The 17,033-nt window shown below is 43.6% G+C and overlaps 1 protein-coding gene across 1 annotated transcript; it reads right to left on the bottom strand.

Moving 5' to 3' along the window:
• Positions 1-6,247: 6,247 nt before the first annotated feature.
• Positions 6,248-7,280, bottom strand: LOC109737548 (protein FAR1-RELATED SEQUENCE 5-like). Its single transcript, XM_020296708.1, has 3 exons — positions 6,897-7,280; positions 6,453-6,714; positions 6,248-6,351 (listed from the first exon to the last, which is right to left on the bottom strand). Exons 1-3 carry the CDS (start codon positions 7,278-7,280, stop codon positions 6,248-6,250), a joined length of 750 nt encoding a protein of 249 aa, XP_020152297.1.
• Between the last annotated feature and the right edge of the window lie 9,753 nt (positions 7,281-17,033).

Genomic DNA, 17,033 nt, shown 5'->3' with positions numbered 1-17,033 from the left:
TGTCATATGTGTGTCCCTGACCTCAGTATTCTTAGGAGTGCTGTGTTTGCAGACAAATCTTATAATTTGGGAGCCATTGTTGCACGTAGGTTGCATCATAATAGATTTAATGGAGATTTCTTTGGTGGAATTTATGCAACCCGCTTAGCTGATTTTCTTGGTGTAACCATACGTGATGATGATATTGAATTGCCTCCTACTTACCTAGACTTTAATGCTATGGTTCACCACTAGTTTGTCGAGAGGACTGAACCACCTCTCCAGTACCGACTAATCTTTGACAGGCGTCACCCTGTCAATATTGTTCTCCCTGCTCCTGCTCTCTTTGACTTTTAGGCAAAAGGAAGATATTTTATAACCAGAGAGGAGGCAAATGAGTACGAAAGGAGGATGAGGGCAGCTGGCCTCCAAGCTGCAGCCCAAGATGCAATAGCCGCTGCATCTCAGTACAACCCCGGCTACAACTATGGATATCCGCCGGACCATCCGTGGAAATAAACCAACTTAGGACAAAAGCCTAAGCTTGGGGGAGTACGTATTTCCCACTGACATTACATTCATGTTTACGCACTCATTGCTAGATGTCGGTGCTCATACTTGTTCACAGTAATATCCATGCTAGTTTATTTTCTTTTTCTTGCTTTCTTCTTGTGTGTTTGAAAAACCTTAAGAAAAACAAAAGAATTGGTGTAGCTTTTAGCTAGTTTACCTTTCTTGCTGTAGTAGTAATAATTAAAAGGAAAACCCAAAAATATTTCCCGTTCTTCTTTTGCTTGTTGGGAGCTTTCCCGTGTAAATAGTTTTATTTCTTTTCTTTTCTTTGGGGGCTGATAGGAGAAGACCATGATTAAATTGTTGAAGTGGCTCTTATATGCATTATTGTTGATTTAACCAAGAGCCCACATTGCCTTGTCTTCTCCTGTTTATTGAATGCCTGCAGATTCAAGCTTAATCCAATGCACGTGCACTCTTATTATTATTCACATCGTTCGGTCGTGCAAGTGAAAGGCAATAATGACGATATATGATGGACTGACTGAGATGAGAAAAGTTGGTATGAACTCGACCTCTCTTGTTTTTGTAAATATGATTAGTTCATCGTTCCTGATTCAGCCTATTATGAATAAACATGTTTGCAATGACAATTAGAGATTATAGTTGCTTGTGCCATGCTTGATTAGCTATGAGTTATAATGGTTTACCTTGCGTGCCAACATGCTGTTAAAATGGTTGTGATGTGGTATAGTGGGTTGGTATCCTCCTTTGAATGATTTAAGTGACTCGACTTGGAACATGTTCACGCATGTAGTTGAAACAAATCAACATAACCTTCACGATATTTATGTTCATTGTTGATTATATCCTACTCATGCTTGCACTCAATGTTTATTAATTTTAATGCATGTTCATGACTGTTGTCGCTCTCTAGTTGGTCGCTCCTCAGTCTTTTGCTAGCTTTCACTTGTACTAAGGTGGAATACTGCTTGTGCATCCAATCCCTTAAACCCCAAAGTTATTCCATATGAGTCCACTATACCTTCCTATATGCGCTATCTACCTGCCGTTCCGAGTAAATTTGTATGTGCCAAACTCTAAACCTTCAAATGAAATTCTGTTTTGTATGCTCGAATAGCTCATGTATCAACTAGGGTTGTCCGTATCTTCCAAGCTAGGTGGGTTATTCTCAAGAGGAGTGGACTCCGCTCCTCACTCACGAGAAAATGGCTGGTCGCCGGGATGCCCAGTCCCATGCTTTATGCAAACTAAATCAAAATAATTGCAAACAAAACTCCCCCTGGGACTGTTGTTAGTTGGAGGCACTCGTTGTTTCGAGCAAGCCATGGATTGATGCTTGTTGGTGGAGGGGGAGTATAAATTTACCATTGTGTTTGGGAACCGCCTATAATGTGTGTAGCATGGAAGATATCGCCATCTCTTGGTTGTTATGTTGACAATGAAAGTATGCCGCTCAAAATATTATTTATCTCTATTTCAAAATCGAGCTCTGGCACCTCTACAAATCCCTGCTTCCCTCTGCGAAGGGCCTATCTATTTACTTTTATGTTGGGTCATCACCCTCTCATTAAAAAGCACCAGCTGGAGAGCACTGCTGTCATTTGCATCCATTACTATTAATTTATATTGGGTGCGACTATGACTGCATCTCTTTTACCAAGAATTACAATGTCTAGTCAGTCCTTGATCTTTAAAGGTGCTCTGCATTTATGTTTTGCGGTCTCAGAAAGGGCTAGCGAGATACCATCTTGTTATATCATATCATGATTGTTTTGAGAAAGTGTTGTCATCCGAGATTTATTATTATTGCTCGCTAGTTGATTATGCCATTGACAAGAGTAAACATGAGACCTAAGAGTTATTGTGAATGTGGTTAGTTATAATCTTTGCTGAAAACTAGAATGCTGGCTTTACATATTTACAACAACAAGAGCAAACAGAGTTTGTAAAAGTTTTTCTTTATCACTTTCAGTTTATCAACTGAATTGCTTGAGGACAAGCAAAGGTTTAAGCTTGGGGGAGTTGATACGTCTCCGTCGCATCTACTTCTCCAAACACTTTTGCCCTTGTTTTGGACTCTAACTTGCATGATTTGAATAGACTAACCCGGACTGACGTTGTTTTCAGCAGAATTGCCATGGTGTTATTTATGTGCAGAAACAAAAGTTCTCAGAATGACCTGAAACTCCACGGAATGTATTTTTGGAAAATATTAAAAATACTGGAAGAAGAATCCATGTCAGGGGGCCTCCACCTGTCCACGAGGGTGGGGGCGTGCTGCCCCCCTGGGCGCACTACCCCCCTGGGCGCGCCCCCTGCCTCATGGGCCCTCTGACGCTCCACCGACCTCAACTCCAACTCCATATATTCGTGTTCGGGGAGAAAAAAATCAGACAGAAGGATTCATCGCGTTTTACGATACGGAGCCGCCGCCAAGACCTAAAACCTCTCGAGAGGGCTGATCTGGAGTCCGTTCGGGGCTCCGGAGAGGGGAATCCGTCGTCGTCGTCATCATCAACCATCCTCCATCACCAATTTCATGATGCTCACCGCCGTGCGTGAGCAATTCCATCGTAGGCTTGCTGGACGGTGATGGGTTGGATGAGATTTATCATGTAATCGAGTTAGTTTTGTTAGGGTTTGATCCTTAGTATCCACTATGTTCTGAGATTGATGTTGATATGACTTTGCTATGCTTAATGCTTGTCACTAGGGCCTGAGTGCCATGATTTCATATCTGAACCTATTATGTTTTCATGAATATATGTGAGTTCTTGATCCTATCTTGCAAGTCTATAGTCACCTACTATGTGTTATGATCCGGCAACCCCGAAGTGACAATAATCGGGACCACTCCCGGTGATGACCATAGTTTGAGGAGTTCATGTATTCACACTATGTGTTAATGCTTTGGTCCGGTACTCTACTAAAGGAGGCCTTAATATCCCTTAGTTTCCATTAGGACCCCACTGCCACAGGAGCGTAGGACAAAAGATGTCATGCAAGTTCTTTTCCATAAGCACGTATGACTATATTCAGAATACATGCCTACATTACATTGATGAATTGGAGCTAGTTCTGTGTCACCCTATGTTATGACTGTTACATGATGAACCGCATCCGGCATAATTCTCCATCACCGATCGAATGCCTACGAGCTTTTCACATATTGTTCTCCGCTTATTTACTTTTCCGTTGCTACTGTTACAATCACTAGAAAACCCAAAAATATTACTTTTGCTACCGTTACCGTTACTTCCATATTACTTTGCTACTAAATACTTTGTTGCAGATACTAAGTTATCCAGGTGTGGTTGAATTGACAACTCAACTGCTAATACTTGAGAATATTCTTTGGCTCCCCTTGTGTCGAATCAATAAATTTGGATTGAATACTCTACCCTCGAAAACTGTTGCGATCCCCTATACTTGTGGGTTATCAGTGTGCAGTGGAGTTGGAAGCGCCAATGGTGGTTTGTGGGAATGAGGGAGAGATGGAAGAGAATGGGGTTTTTTGCTGTGCGTCGACGGCGATTTGTGGTATGCGGTTCGTCAGTGGCGTGGGTGTAGTGGGTGTAGTGGCGCGGGGTCGCCGTTTGCAGTCCCTTGTGGCAACCGCTCAGTGGCTGGCGCGGGTGGTGGCCTGGAAGAACTAATCGTCCAAGTCAAATGGTTTTTACTGCTCCACTGACTAGTCTTGTCAAGCTGTACTTATGAGCTGCTAAATCCCACTTGCACGTCTCAGGGGTGGTGATGGTGGCATTTTACTGTCGCAGTGATTCATCTTGTCAAGCTATACTTATCAGCTGCTTATCCCACTTGCACGTGTCAGGGTTGGTGATGATGGAGGTCTGTACTCCTCTACTGTGGTACTTGGACTGGTGATTGAAGTGTAATTGAGCTTACCAAATACCAGTGAGACTATGTGTGATGCTAATGTTTTTTAAAACATTTTTGTATTTTTTGAAGGATTGTTTATATCAAGATAATCTCTGAGTATTTTTTACAGATAAATTAGATTTTTCATCAGTACAGAATCTATTATATTCACATTTTGCTTGAGGTAATTATATTTATGTACTCATGGTCTTTCTGAATTGGGACTGGCAGAACAGACATACCTTTGTTTTTTCAAAATGATGTTTTTTGGAGGTGTTCACGGGTGTGTTTGTTTTACTCTGCCTTTGTACTGACGATTGAGAATTATCAGTACGGATGTACTATAAGAGTTTAAATTTTCCTTAACATATTTTTGGTGAGTTACTGGTCGACAGTAGTGTTTTCGTCAGTACAAATGTATTTGTGACTGCATTCAAAAGGATTATCAAATGGTTTACATAATAATGTTACTGCTCCAGCAGGCACAAATCAAAAATTATATCAGTACTGATGTGTACTCTGCCTTTGTACTGACGATAGAGAATTATCAGTACGGATGTACTATAAGAGTTTAAATTTCCTTTAACATATTTTTGCTGACTTACTGGTCGACAGTAGCGTTTGCGTCAGATAAATCCAGATAATTTTTTCAAATGTATTTGTGACTGCATTCAAAAGGATTATCAAATGGTTTACATAATAATGTCACTGCTCCAGCGGGCACAAATCACAAATTATATCTTAACTATAGTACTGATCGAGAAATCGACGATAAAGCTAAATAAGTTTTGCTAACGATAGTATTTTTGAAATGTTTCATCATTGTGTGCCGAGGAAACTGAGACTACAAGATTATTTTTTAGTTGACGTAGCAGCATAACCACTATGTATTGTGCAGTCTTGAGCTTCTCCTAACTGGCCCCGAATGTTGTGCCTTGCGAGCGCCCTTTCCTGGTTGAGCCTTGGCAGCTTCATCGTCAGTTTCAGTTTCTTCGTCCCCAACACTGTCATCTTCATTTTCTTTGTCTGATTGGTCGTCAAACTCTTCTTCATCGTCTTCATTTGATTTTTTGGAACTCTTCACCTTGCCCTGTTTCTGTTCAGCGCCACTGACCTCCTTGCCCACTTTGCAAGTGTACCTGTTACGTGTCTTGTCTCCATTGGTAGAAACCTGGGTGGCTCCAATATGCTTGTGTAGCGTTTGCTTGTTGACAGTGGCATCTGTGCGGAGTGGGCATGTGCGGTAGTTATGGTTGCTCACGACGTTGCAGAATCCGCATGCCCTTATCCCGAGAGGTTTGCCGTCCGGGCCAAATTCCACGCGCTTGATGGGGCGTAGCGGCTTTTTGGCTGCTGCTTTCGCTGCTTGCGTTTTACTCTTCCTCCCCTTTGTGTTTGAGAATATGGGTGGTTTAATCACCCTTTCCTGCTGCTGCCGGTAGGATGTCCTGTTGTCATGTCGTTCGCCTACAGCACCATCAAGCTCATGATCTTGCATGTGAGCATGTTGCTGCTCTTGAGTGTGCACATGGGCAAGCTCTGGTTGCTGCTGCTCCTCTTCCTCGTTGTCGAACGGGTCAACAGCTCCCAGATGGTTCATCTCAGATAACATTGTAGCAATATCCTGCTCAATGGCTTCATTGTCCGCGACACCTCCATTTTCAGCAGAGTGCATGGCGTCGAGTTCTTGTTCAAGCTTGTCCAAGACGACCCGTGACCTCGCCATTTGCTCTTGGCTTCTCAGGCTTTTCCTGTGCACCCTCATGTTCGGCGTCAGTAGTGAGCTTTCAATGCAGTATTGGGATGCCTTGTTTGACGCTACTGTCCTCAAGTCATTTCTGTTGTATGTTGGCTAGATGTTCGGGCGTTTCGTGTATCTCCTAAGGATGTATTTCTCTGGAACGCTGGCAGCCTTAATTGTCTCCATCATGCACAGGACATGCACGCAGAAAAGACCTGTATTTTTTGGAAGAGGTGCATGTTTTATGTCATTTCATTTGAAGAAAAACTTTGCAAAAAAAGTAGTACAGTATGTAAAATCTTTTTTTAGTCCTCACCTGTGTGGTCCCATAGCCTGCACTCGCACTCATATGTTTCTCCCACGGGGTCTGCAACCACCTGGAACGCGTGCTGAGCCCACGCAGACAGTTTTTGCGGGTGGTTGTAGCGCACGAGGTACTTTGTGGGCTCTTCTGTCTCTGTCGCCGTGAAGAGTGTGCTCAATTTTAGCCTATTTCTGATCTCGCTGTACACAGCTCGTGAGTAAACCTTTGCCATCTGGGTGTCAAACCCATAGAAGGTCAGCGTGTTTTGTTCCTTCTGCACATGCAAGAATGATGACCAAATTGTTAGTTTTCTCGCAGCAAAAACTTGTCTAACTAATAAAGTTTTACTTTAGTAAGCATGTTATTTTTGTCTTACGACAGGTGATAGAGCTATACCCGGTTACCCATTGTCTCCTGATTCTCTGTCTGCCTCCTGGTTTTGACGCAGGAGTTTACCTGGCTGACAAACCGGTGTAGGTTTTGTCTCTCACTTATGAAGTTCTTCTTGAGCACATAGTTCATGCTCTCAGTTCGCTGTGTGGATGTCATTTTGGCGCAGAAAATTTCTTTGAAGTAGGCTGATATCCATCTCTCACGCTCATTCCACATGGCCACCATCGTGGCATCATCGTGGAGGTTGTACTTATCCATGAGTATTTTCCAGGCAGCCTCAAACTCAGTTGGCATGAGGGGCCAGTTGAGGATTGATGTGAATTCATCCTTAAAGTGTTCGTGCAGGTTGTACAGGTATGCAAGGTGTTCCATGTACTTCTTCATAATGTGCCAGCGGCCCAACTTGTGTACTGTGTTCTTGAAAGCATCTGGGATCGCCGAAGCCATTGCCGAGCACTGGTCTGGTAATGAGAAAAGAGACGTGGAGTGGTCAGCAGATGGTGGTGCATATATACAAATAGAACTGACACAACATTTTTACTGTGTTATTTTCCTTTTATTTTTTGGGGGGAGGGGGGTGGTTGGGGGTGGTTTTGGCGGTTGTACCTGTGAGGATGCATGTAGGAGCCTTCCCTCTCATGCACCTTAAAAATGTCTTGAACAGCCATCTGAATGAATCTGCATCCTGATCTCTTATCAGGGCGAAACCAAAGAATGTAGTCTGTAAGTGGTTGTTAGTACCGACAAACACCCCAAGTGGCATATGGTACTTGTTGGTCTTATATGTTGTGTCAAATGTTACGCAGTCACCAAAGTCCTGATAGGCCCCTCGGCAGCTTGCGTTCGCCTAGAATATGTTCTTAACTCTGTCGGACTCATCGAGTTGCATGTCACAGAAGAATTCCTTGTTTATAGCTTTCATCTCCCTAAAGAAGTTGACAGTCTTTAGGACATCGTCCACATCATCCATCCTTGAATTCTTTGCTTTCCTACATATTAAAGTTCATTCAAAAATGCATGTTGAACTGGCGTCAGGTCATGCGTTGCGTAATATGTTTGTACTGACAGAGGAAAAAAGACGGAGGCGGTTTATGGGAGGAGAACAAGTTTGTACTTACACGTTAATCAGGTCTTTGGCATTCATTTCGAGGAAGTAGCTACCAGGGTCATCACCGCCCAGTATGCTCATGATTTGCGCGTGTTCAATGCCTTTGAACTGCACGTACTTTATGTACTCCAAGATTGTTTTGTCAATGTTTTTGTGGGAGTGCAAGAAGACAAGCATTTGCGGAGTGAGGTGTAGCCTGTGGTTGTGTTCCCAGACTATCTCTTTTACGTCAAATGTTCCATCCTTTTCCTTCTTCAGCCTCATTTTAGCCCCGTAGTTAGTCCTGGCTATCGTTTTGTTCCGCTGTCTATTTGCTTCAGACACCTTCGATTCATAGACTCCATAGCACGTGCAATAAAGGTAGGCTCTAGTCTTAAACTTGGGGCCTTCCCTGACAACAAAACCCGTGTGCTTCGCATATACGTTGTAGAAGTTCTTTGTTTCTTTGAAAGTTTCAAAGCGCATCTCTAGTCTTGGCAGAACGTAAGCTTCAATGTTAGGTGGCTGCACGCAATAGTGAGCAAACAAAAACGCAGTTATGAAAATGTTAGATGGGGTGGTCACAGTACCATGGTATGGACTGTGCTTGTATGTTTTTTTTTCTATATGGATACTTACATGTGTATAGCTCTGTGCTGCCTCTGGTGTTGGCTGTTCACCCTGGTGTATGGGCACAGGTGGTGTCACCCTTGGCACATGCAGCAATGCATCTCTTGGAGGGAGCAATGTTGACGAAGATCTCCGTCTCCCATTGTACGGCTTCCTCCCCTCAGATTCGTTGTGAGGTTGCTCCTGTCTATATGGCTCATATCTTGTACTTTGGAACCTGCTAGAGCGGACAAAATTTATGTATCTTTGGCCTGGTCTTCCTGTCACAACCGTTTTTGCAGCACGGATTATTGATGTTGACGGAGCTACTGGTGGAAGCCTTGTTGCAACCCATCCACGGCTTCCTGTCCTTGGCTTTCTGCGCTAGGGAAGGAAAACATTTGTTGTTGGGGATATTGTTGGCCTTGTTGCAACCCAGCAGTGACAAAGCTTGTATTCCCAGATATTGGTGTTTGCTGGATAGAAGAACCTGTTCGTGCTTCTGATGATTCTGGTGTATCTTGAAATCTGCCTGTATTGTTGAAGTATCCAGGTGGTATTTCTGGTGTTACCCAACAAGGCGGTGCCCCATATCTGCTTGGCTCATCAAATTCTCGCTGCGTGTGCCGCCTTGCATGCTTCTGCAATGACATTCAACAGTTTTGGGATTAATCTTTTCTGCATTTTTCTCGTATACATGCTATGGGTAACATGTCATGCACTGAAGGCAATGTACAAGTTGAACTTGCATCGCTGGCCGTTATTTAAACTTTGTTCTCTATTTTGTATCTGGTTTTGTTTTCAGTTGAACTGATGAACGTACATGTTCAACACTGATGTACTGATGTACTGTTTTTTAGCACTGCTTGTAAACAGAAAATTGAACTTCAGAGATGTATGGATATATATAAAACTGATGCATGTCTTCTCTTTTGTTCATCTATAACTTATGCAACTACACTAGAAGTACTCCTAGTTTATTTATCATTGAACTTACTGTGTAACAAGTGTATATTTTTTCAACAACATTCTTTCACTAGTTCGAACTAACGCAACTACACGTCATGTACTATTATAAATAACATCATACAACTTGCAGTGGTAGCTGAATCTTATATAAAGCCTAGTAGCTACTTGGACTGATGCATAAGTTTATGTTTTTTGGCTTTTAACTGAAGCTATAATATTAGAGGTACTGACAGTAACCTCGACATCCAAATTGCGTATCAAGTAGTAGGGGTGTAATGAACTGATCAAGGCAATGTACTATCAGGTTCTTCTTCATAGCAGGACTGATGAACTGATGGACTGACACAAACGTGGGAAGCAGACATTACCTCCAGTGGACTGACTTCTTCTTCTTCCTCTCGTGGGCGGCGTACTGGCATGTTCTTGGGAGGCGGCACCATTGATGCAGCTCCTTCTTGTGGTGGACGTCTGGTGAAGAGGTCCGGGGAGGCAGCACCTTGCGGGGATCACTGCCCCGGAGAAGGAGCCCCGGCTACGGCGGGAGACAGGAGGCGGGGATGACGGCCTCGTCCTTGGATCCGGTGACGGAGGGAGGCAGGAGACGGGGATGATGGCCCCGTCGATGGATCCGGCGACGGAGGGAGGCGGGAGGCGGGGATCACGGCCCCGTCGATGGATCCGGAGACGGAAGTAGGCAGGAGACGGCGGCGGATCCGTCGCCGGCCAGTGACGGCGCCGCGGGCTCCCTCGCTCGCTCGCCCCCGACGGCTGCCTCCGGCGGAAGAAGGCGGCTTGGGTTCAGGCTGGGTCGGGGGGATTCTACGGTGGTCTGCGCGTCGCGCCTATATAGGGCGGGGGGGGGGGGGGTAACAGAATATTATTCTGTTACGGGTAACAGAATAGTCTAGCCCTATATATATATATATATATATATATATATATATATATATATATACAACCGGTCTATTATGCTAATATTAGCAGAATAGTTATTCTGATAACACTTCCGCACTGCACGCTCAACAGAAGCGAATTGTATGTTCTTTACGTTGCGCACTGCAGTCCTACACGGGAGAACTGCTTCATTTTCTGGCGGTCCACCCGCGTGTTCTGTGTGGAATCGGGTGTTGCGGGATGATTTAATTTGTTTATGGATGTCAGTTGACCTTTATTCTTTGTAATTTACAGGAAAAACAACTAAAATCATTGTAAATCGAGGGATTTGTCTTGCGAGTTTTGCTCTGTTCGTTCGTGTTCGTGTCAGAATCGACTTTTTGGCGCTCGGATGTTGTTTGTTAGTCGGAATTGTTTGATATCGTTCGTTTAATCGCACCTTTTACTGTAGAAATTGTGTAATTGTTAGGAGTTAGTTTTCAGTTCCCGCGAATTTGGTTGTGTGGGCGGGTGAGCTTCGTCCGCTCCTCTGTTCTTGTTGATTTTCTGGATTTTGCGCCTCGTTGTGTTTTTGAATCTTGTAATTACTGTCGTTATTGGTTTTAAGTCATTGTATTGCGGGTATAATTCTCATTCTTTGATTTGCAATTTTTAAATAAAAGCTGATGTTGTTCGTCCAGTTGCCGTGTGTTCGATGTAGTTTTTTGCGAGGTATTTTTTGATAGTTTAGTTGTTGGACAATTTTTAGGCGAGTTATGTAAGTGCGATTGAATTGGCACCTCTGTTAGTCTATGACATATCTGTATTTCTACTGCTTTAATTTTATTGTTGTTGTTCTGGCATACGCTATAGTGCACTGCATTTTCGTTAGCAGTGTACTTCGTTTTAGCTGTATTACAGTGGTCATGGCAGCTTATGAGATTTCTCTTTTCTTAAACTGCATTCCGTGTCTTAGAGGACTGCATAATATGCACTTTCGTACTGCATTAGCAGTATGGTTAATCTTCTATTGTGCTATTAGAATAGATGGTCCATTATATGCTTTTGTTAGCTGAATAGTTATTATGACAATTTTTTTGAACTGAATACTATGAGAATTCTTTTTAATATCATATGTTAACTGCAAAGTTTCGACCATTCGCATTGCATTTTTACTGTTCAAATGACTGCTTTTTTTATATTTAGGACCAACTATGTGTTTGAGAGAACTGCATTACTGCCAGCAGCAACTTGTCTAAAAATGGGTGATAAAATGATGCAGATGAGGTTGCATACTTTAAATAGGCACCGTTCAAAGTGTCTGGTGGACATAATTTTAAAAGCATACAACATTAGCAAATCATTAGAAATATGCCACCGATGGCTTGCTTCATATTTAGACTGCCTACAGTGCAAATATTGTGAACTTCAGGGAGTCTTCTTCTTTGTAGAAAAACAACATGGCCACTTCTCCGACCTCAAAGCCATTCTGGGAGACAAATTCTATCCAACCAGTAGTTATGTTGATGCATTCTTCAGAGTCGATGTGGTAGTCAGCTTGCATGTCTCCATGCCCATTCTTGTGTTCTGTCTCCAAAGTAACCTTCCCTGAACTCGGAGCAGGAAATTTTACTGTGGATGGCAGTTTCTGCATTTTGGAAAGGATGGAAAAAAGAATGTTTATAAGTAAATAACAATGTATGAACATATATATACCCATTCTTTATACATAAGATGGTCTGTTTTATGTTGAGTTAAATATGTACATATATATGACTACTATTTTTTATAAAGTAGTTGCAATGTATGAACAAACTTATATACGGAATTGACCTCTAGTTTTACTAGGATATATATATTATACTGTAACATGTTTGTACTGCAAGGTCATTTACAGTGTACTTCGCTAGCATGTTAAGAGAACTGCAATACTGATCTACTGACCCACTTTTTTGTTCGTGTGTTGTGGTACTGAAGAAAAATAGGTGGAAGCATCTAGTCTTAATAGCTAACAAATCTGAACAACAATACAAATTATGTTTTGTATTTTGTTGACACTACTGAACAAATTTATTGAACTATATATTCAGATGTGGATTTGCAGGTAGATTATGTCCAAAATTGTGAGGTGAAAAACATACCCAACTTTCCTGTAGATCTGCGGTTGTGAGGCGATGAAGAAATGGCGGCTGAAACCCCCTGTTGGGTATCGTCAGGCACCCGAGCATGTTGCGCCACTCGGTGTTGGTGAGCTCTAGACCTTACGCGTACACACATGTGTCCACTACCGGCACCATCCTTGCCAAACACCCGCACTTACAGTCCATGGCGGGTTCAGTGGAATTCCAGAGAAGAGCTGGGGATGGGATGAACCCTAGATCTACGATTTGAAGAAAAAGAGGAACGGGGCAGGAGTTGTGTTAGTCTGGAGCACGAATGGATATGTTTTTATGCAACCAATTGACCAACTGAAGTAATAAATGTTTGTCGTTGGTGTTAGGTGGCGGATTGGTTCTGATTCAGTGTCCGCGAATGCATTTGAGTAGCAAGAGGGCTGCTTACTTGAAAATAGAGAACTGCATTGTCATATCAAGACGAACCGCGGAACGCGTGGTTGGGCTTGCGTTTGTGTATGGTATGTGGGATTTTAAAAAAAAATCAGTGGCCTCTCTTTTTGTGTGTTGGGCCTGTGTTCGGAGAGTGAAGACGCATTGGGCCCAAGTCCGCCTGTGAGCACGGCTGGATCCCGGTGCGTTGTGTGCGGCCTAATGTTTAGTCCCAACTCGGCCGCGGAAGGTGCCCCGACCTGTTTATAAGCGTTGGTGAGGCAGCAGTATCGTACTCCTCTGTTTACTTATTTGGGCGCTTATACACGGCGCTCGCTGCTCTATGCTCTCTGACCTGTGGGCCCATGTGCGCCCGGCCCCACGCATCGTGGCTGAGAACGACTCGCCTGCTGTGGGCGCAGACGTACTACGAGCCTGGCTGGGGCCGGCTGCACCTGGGTGGTCATTTTTTTCTATTGTTTTTTTTCAATGTTAGGGCGTGCACTGCTTAGCAAACCATCCTTGCACTGTATTGATCAGTGTCCTGTACTGCATGTGCACGCATTCCGTAATACATGTACAGTTCTTATTTTTTGTTTCCATGTTTTTGCTCTTATGTAATCTTTTTTCCAATGTAGTGCAGTGCACTGCTTAGTAAACATACTTGTAGTGCATTGATTATGATCCTGTACTGCACATTCATATATTTCCGCACTACATTTTTATAATGTAGGGGCGTGCACTGCTTTGTAAACCATCTGTGCACTGCACTGATCAGGGTTCTGTACTACATGTGCACGCAGTCCGTACTACATGCATAGTTCTCATTTTTGTTTTCGTGTTTTTGCTCTTATGTAATCTTTTTTCCAATGTAGGGGAGTACACTTCTTAGTAAATCATTCGTGTACTGCATTGATTACGTTTCTGTACTGCACGTTCATATATTTCCGCACTACATATACAGATCGCATTTTTCTTTTTGTGTTTTTTCTCTTATCTATTCGTTTTTCCAAATTTAGGGGCGTGCACTGCTTTGTTGGGTATGTGTAAACTTCATTTGACAAAGTCTGTACTGCATTGGTACACAACTTGCACTGCATGCGTCATATTTGCACACTGCTCGAATCTAATGATACATGAGTAAAGAACAGAAAACAAATTATCACAGGCATTTTGTACGACAAGTTCATCATCAGCAAACTAATTTCAACAGAAAGCATTCTAACATAATCAAAGTTCATCATTACAAGCGATTCTGCATGGCAAGCAAACTAAGTTCAACAAAAGCAAATGATCACAAGCAAACTAACGATACATAAGCAAACAACATAAAGCAAATTTAATGATAATTCTAAAACGACGCTGGCATTGTTGGCTCTTTGGCCTGCACCATCTTCTTCTTCACCAGTTAGCGTCTCCCCATCCCCAGCTGGTCCTGTCGCGCTTCTTGGGGGCTCATTCTCTAGCTTTGCACGGCGAAGCCCATCCTGGGTGAGGGTGATGTGGTTCCAGATCTCGTACGCTGCGTAGGCGTCCTTTGCCGCGTACTCGATGTGCCTCATGGACAGAGGTAGGGTGGCCCAGCGCTTGTGCTCGTTGTCGGTGTTCTTCTTCATGTTGTTGTAGTAGTCGTCGATGAGCATTCCGGAGACGTCTCCAAGGGAGTCCAACTGCTTGGTTGCCTCGGGCACCCTCCACTCCTTCTGGATGTCGACGAAGTTGGCGACCTCCAGATTGACGCGCTCTAGCCTGGTTTTGTCGCCGTCGATGGAGAAGCCTGTAAAGGTGTACCTGGGGTCGGCGAGGAAGTTGTCGAAGACGGTGCACCTTTCAGCAGCTCTCAGTTGGAAGAGCAGCACTGGGTGTTTCTTACCGATGGAGAGTTGGCAGAGGGCGGGTTTCTGCATCGCTTCAGACTCGTTGTTGTACTCGAGATCAACGCCGACGATCTTGTGGTGCTGGAGGCTGAGGTGGCGCTCGTACTACGCGAGGGTGATCGCCATCTACTTCTTGTTGTTGGTGTGGATGATGTGCAACTTGGTGTTGCCGTGGGCCTCCACGTCCTTGTACTCGTCGGCGAACGCCATCGCCGGTAGTAGGGCTTGGTGTTTTCCGTGGAGATGGATGTGATAGAGCAATTTTGTGGCAGCGCAATGGATACTTGTTGTTGTGGATGAGAAGGCCTATGGCAGGGGTCTGAATTTAAGGGGAGGGCGCGGTGTGGGATGGCAGCATCAGATGAACTGCACGATCTCGGTGACGATGCGGTTTGTGCAGGTTGTGTGTTGGTGTTGCGTCTGTGATCGTGGGCTTGTGGCTATGGAACCGCTCCGATTGGGTGGTTATAGGCGAACGTGGTGTTTTTAACATGGTTTTTTATTTTTTATCAGTAAATTTTTTTAACCACCACTATCTGTGCGAACGGGCATTTTGTCACGTTTATATGTATCCTGCGTGATAATGAAACTGCATTGGTTAGAGTACCGCACTGCATCGTGTGCAATGGAGAACTGCATGTTGTCTATAGGTGCGTACTTCATCATGTACTTCATCGTGTGCAATAAAGTACAATGTATTCCGCAATTTTACGAGTTTTTCGCTGTGTTCTATACCATGTATTTATTCATGTAGGTAATCCGGAACTGGATTGCTAAACCGTACTGCTTCGTGTAACGAAATGCACTGCATTTTTCTAGTGCTGCGTATTGCATCTGTTTTTTTCCTGTACTTATTGCAGTCCCTGGTACGGGAGGGGTAGGGGGGTTGGGGCCCCCCCATTTTTTTGTGTGGCTCTTATTTGAATGTAGACTTTTTCTTTTTGGATGCGTTTTCTTAACATGCGTGTTGTTTTTTATTTTAACTTTTTTTATGAACTGCGTTTATTTTATTTTTGTTTTACCGATTGAACTTTATTGTTATTCATAGAGAACTGCATCATGTGCGTTTTGATGTGGTCTTTCTTATTTTAGCCGGGCCGTTTTTGGGCCGGCCCATTTTATGTTGCTTTTTGCCACACACGGGCCTCCTACGTGTCCGTTCCAGGCGATCCCACTGCTGACAGGGAGAGAGACCAACAACAATCCCTTTCCTCTCTTGCAGTTCCTCCCTCGAGCAAAACCGCCGTCGCCCGCAGCAACTGCCGTCGCCCGAGGAACCGCCGACCTCAAGAGGTTCTTATTCCTGCATTCCGCGTCGTCGTCCGCTCCGCGAGCCCTTTGCCGCTGCGCTCCCGCAGCCCTTTCGTGTCCATTCACGTCGCCGCACCCTCCCCCCTCCCTACCGTCACTGCCGCCGCCGGCGCCGCACCTTTTTTGTGGTACGTTCCGCTTGTTCTCGGTCTTGATCGTCCCCTCGTCTTGTTTTTTTATTCTCGTAGTTGATGTTGCCGTTTTTGCTTGTGTAATTTTTCCATAGGTAGCAGATTTTATCTCGATTTTGGAGTCGATACTCGTGTGTAGCAAGGTGGATCTAGGGTTTTGTGAGATTTTTGCCGATTTTGTTGCTTATATCTATCACTTCGTCGTTGTGCTGCAGGAAAACGCCATGTCTTCGCCGAGCAGAGTGGGAGGAGGAGTTCAGGGTATGTGGAGTGCTTATTTTATGCTTTTGTTTATTTTTGTTTGATGTTTATCTAGTTTCCTAAATCATCCTGCATATTGGTTTATGCTCTGTTAGTTGTCAGCGTTCGTTTGCATTATTTTGTCACGTGATGTTTTGTAATTTCTGTTTCTGGTTCTGTTTGAATCAAGTAGTTGATTGTGGTTCTCATAATGATACACCAATTGGCTGTCGTTGTCCTGGTGGTAAGGATCATGGTGTGGAGGGAGGACATCAATTGAATTCGCCGATTGAAACTTCTCCCATAAGTGTGGCCCCTCCTTCTGGTATGTGATTGATTTGTTTATTTTGTGTATGCTGGTTACTTTGATGTTGTAACAATTGGTGTTGCCTTGTTGTATCTAGTCCGACATTTTGTTGGGAAGAAACATGAAGTTAGTATATGCAGCACTGTATTTATTTTGTATATGTGAACTCCACTATATGTATGTGTGAACTGCATTGTTGTTTTATTAAAGTTTTTTGTGCAATGCATTAATTGTTATTTTTAGCTTATGG

The sequence above is a fragment of the Aegilops tauschii genome, chromosome 4 (assembly GCF_002575655.3).
Source record: "Aegilops tauschii subsp. strangulata cultivar AL8/78 chromosome 4, Aet v6.0, whole genome shotgun sequence".
Classification (NCBI taxonomy): Eukaryota; Viridiplantae; Streptophyta; class Magnoliopsida; order Poales; family Poaceae; genus Aegilops; species Aegilops tauschii.
Note: the sequence above shows the minus strand (reverse complement) of the source record. Positions and strands in the feature narration are given on the sequence as shown.

Coding starts and splice junctions, on each gene's coding strand:
- LOC109737548 (XM_020296708.1), bottom strand. CDS start 7,280: ATGGCTTCGGCGATCCCAGATGCTTTCAAGAACACAGTACACAAGTTG. Junction 6,715..6,896: donor TACACCGGTTTGTCAGCCAG/GTAAACTCCTGC, acceptor TTGCATGTGCAG/AAGGAACAAAACACGCTGAC. Junction 6,352..6,452: donor CAGGCTATGGGACCACACAG/GTGAGGACTAAA, acceptor CAAAAAATACAG/GTCTTTTCTGCGTGCATGTC.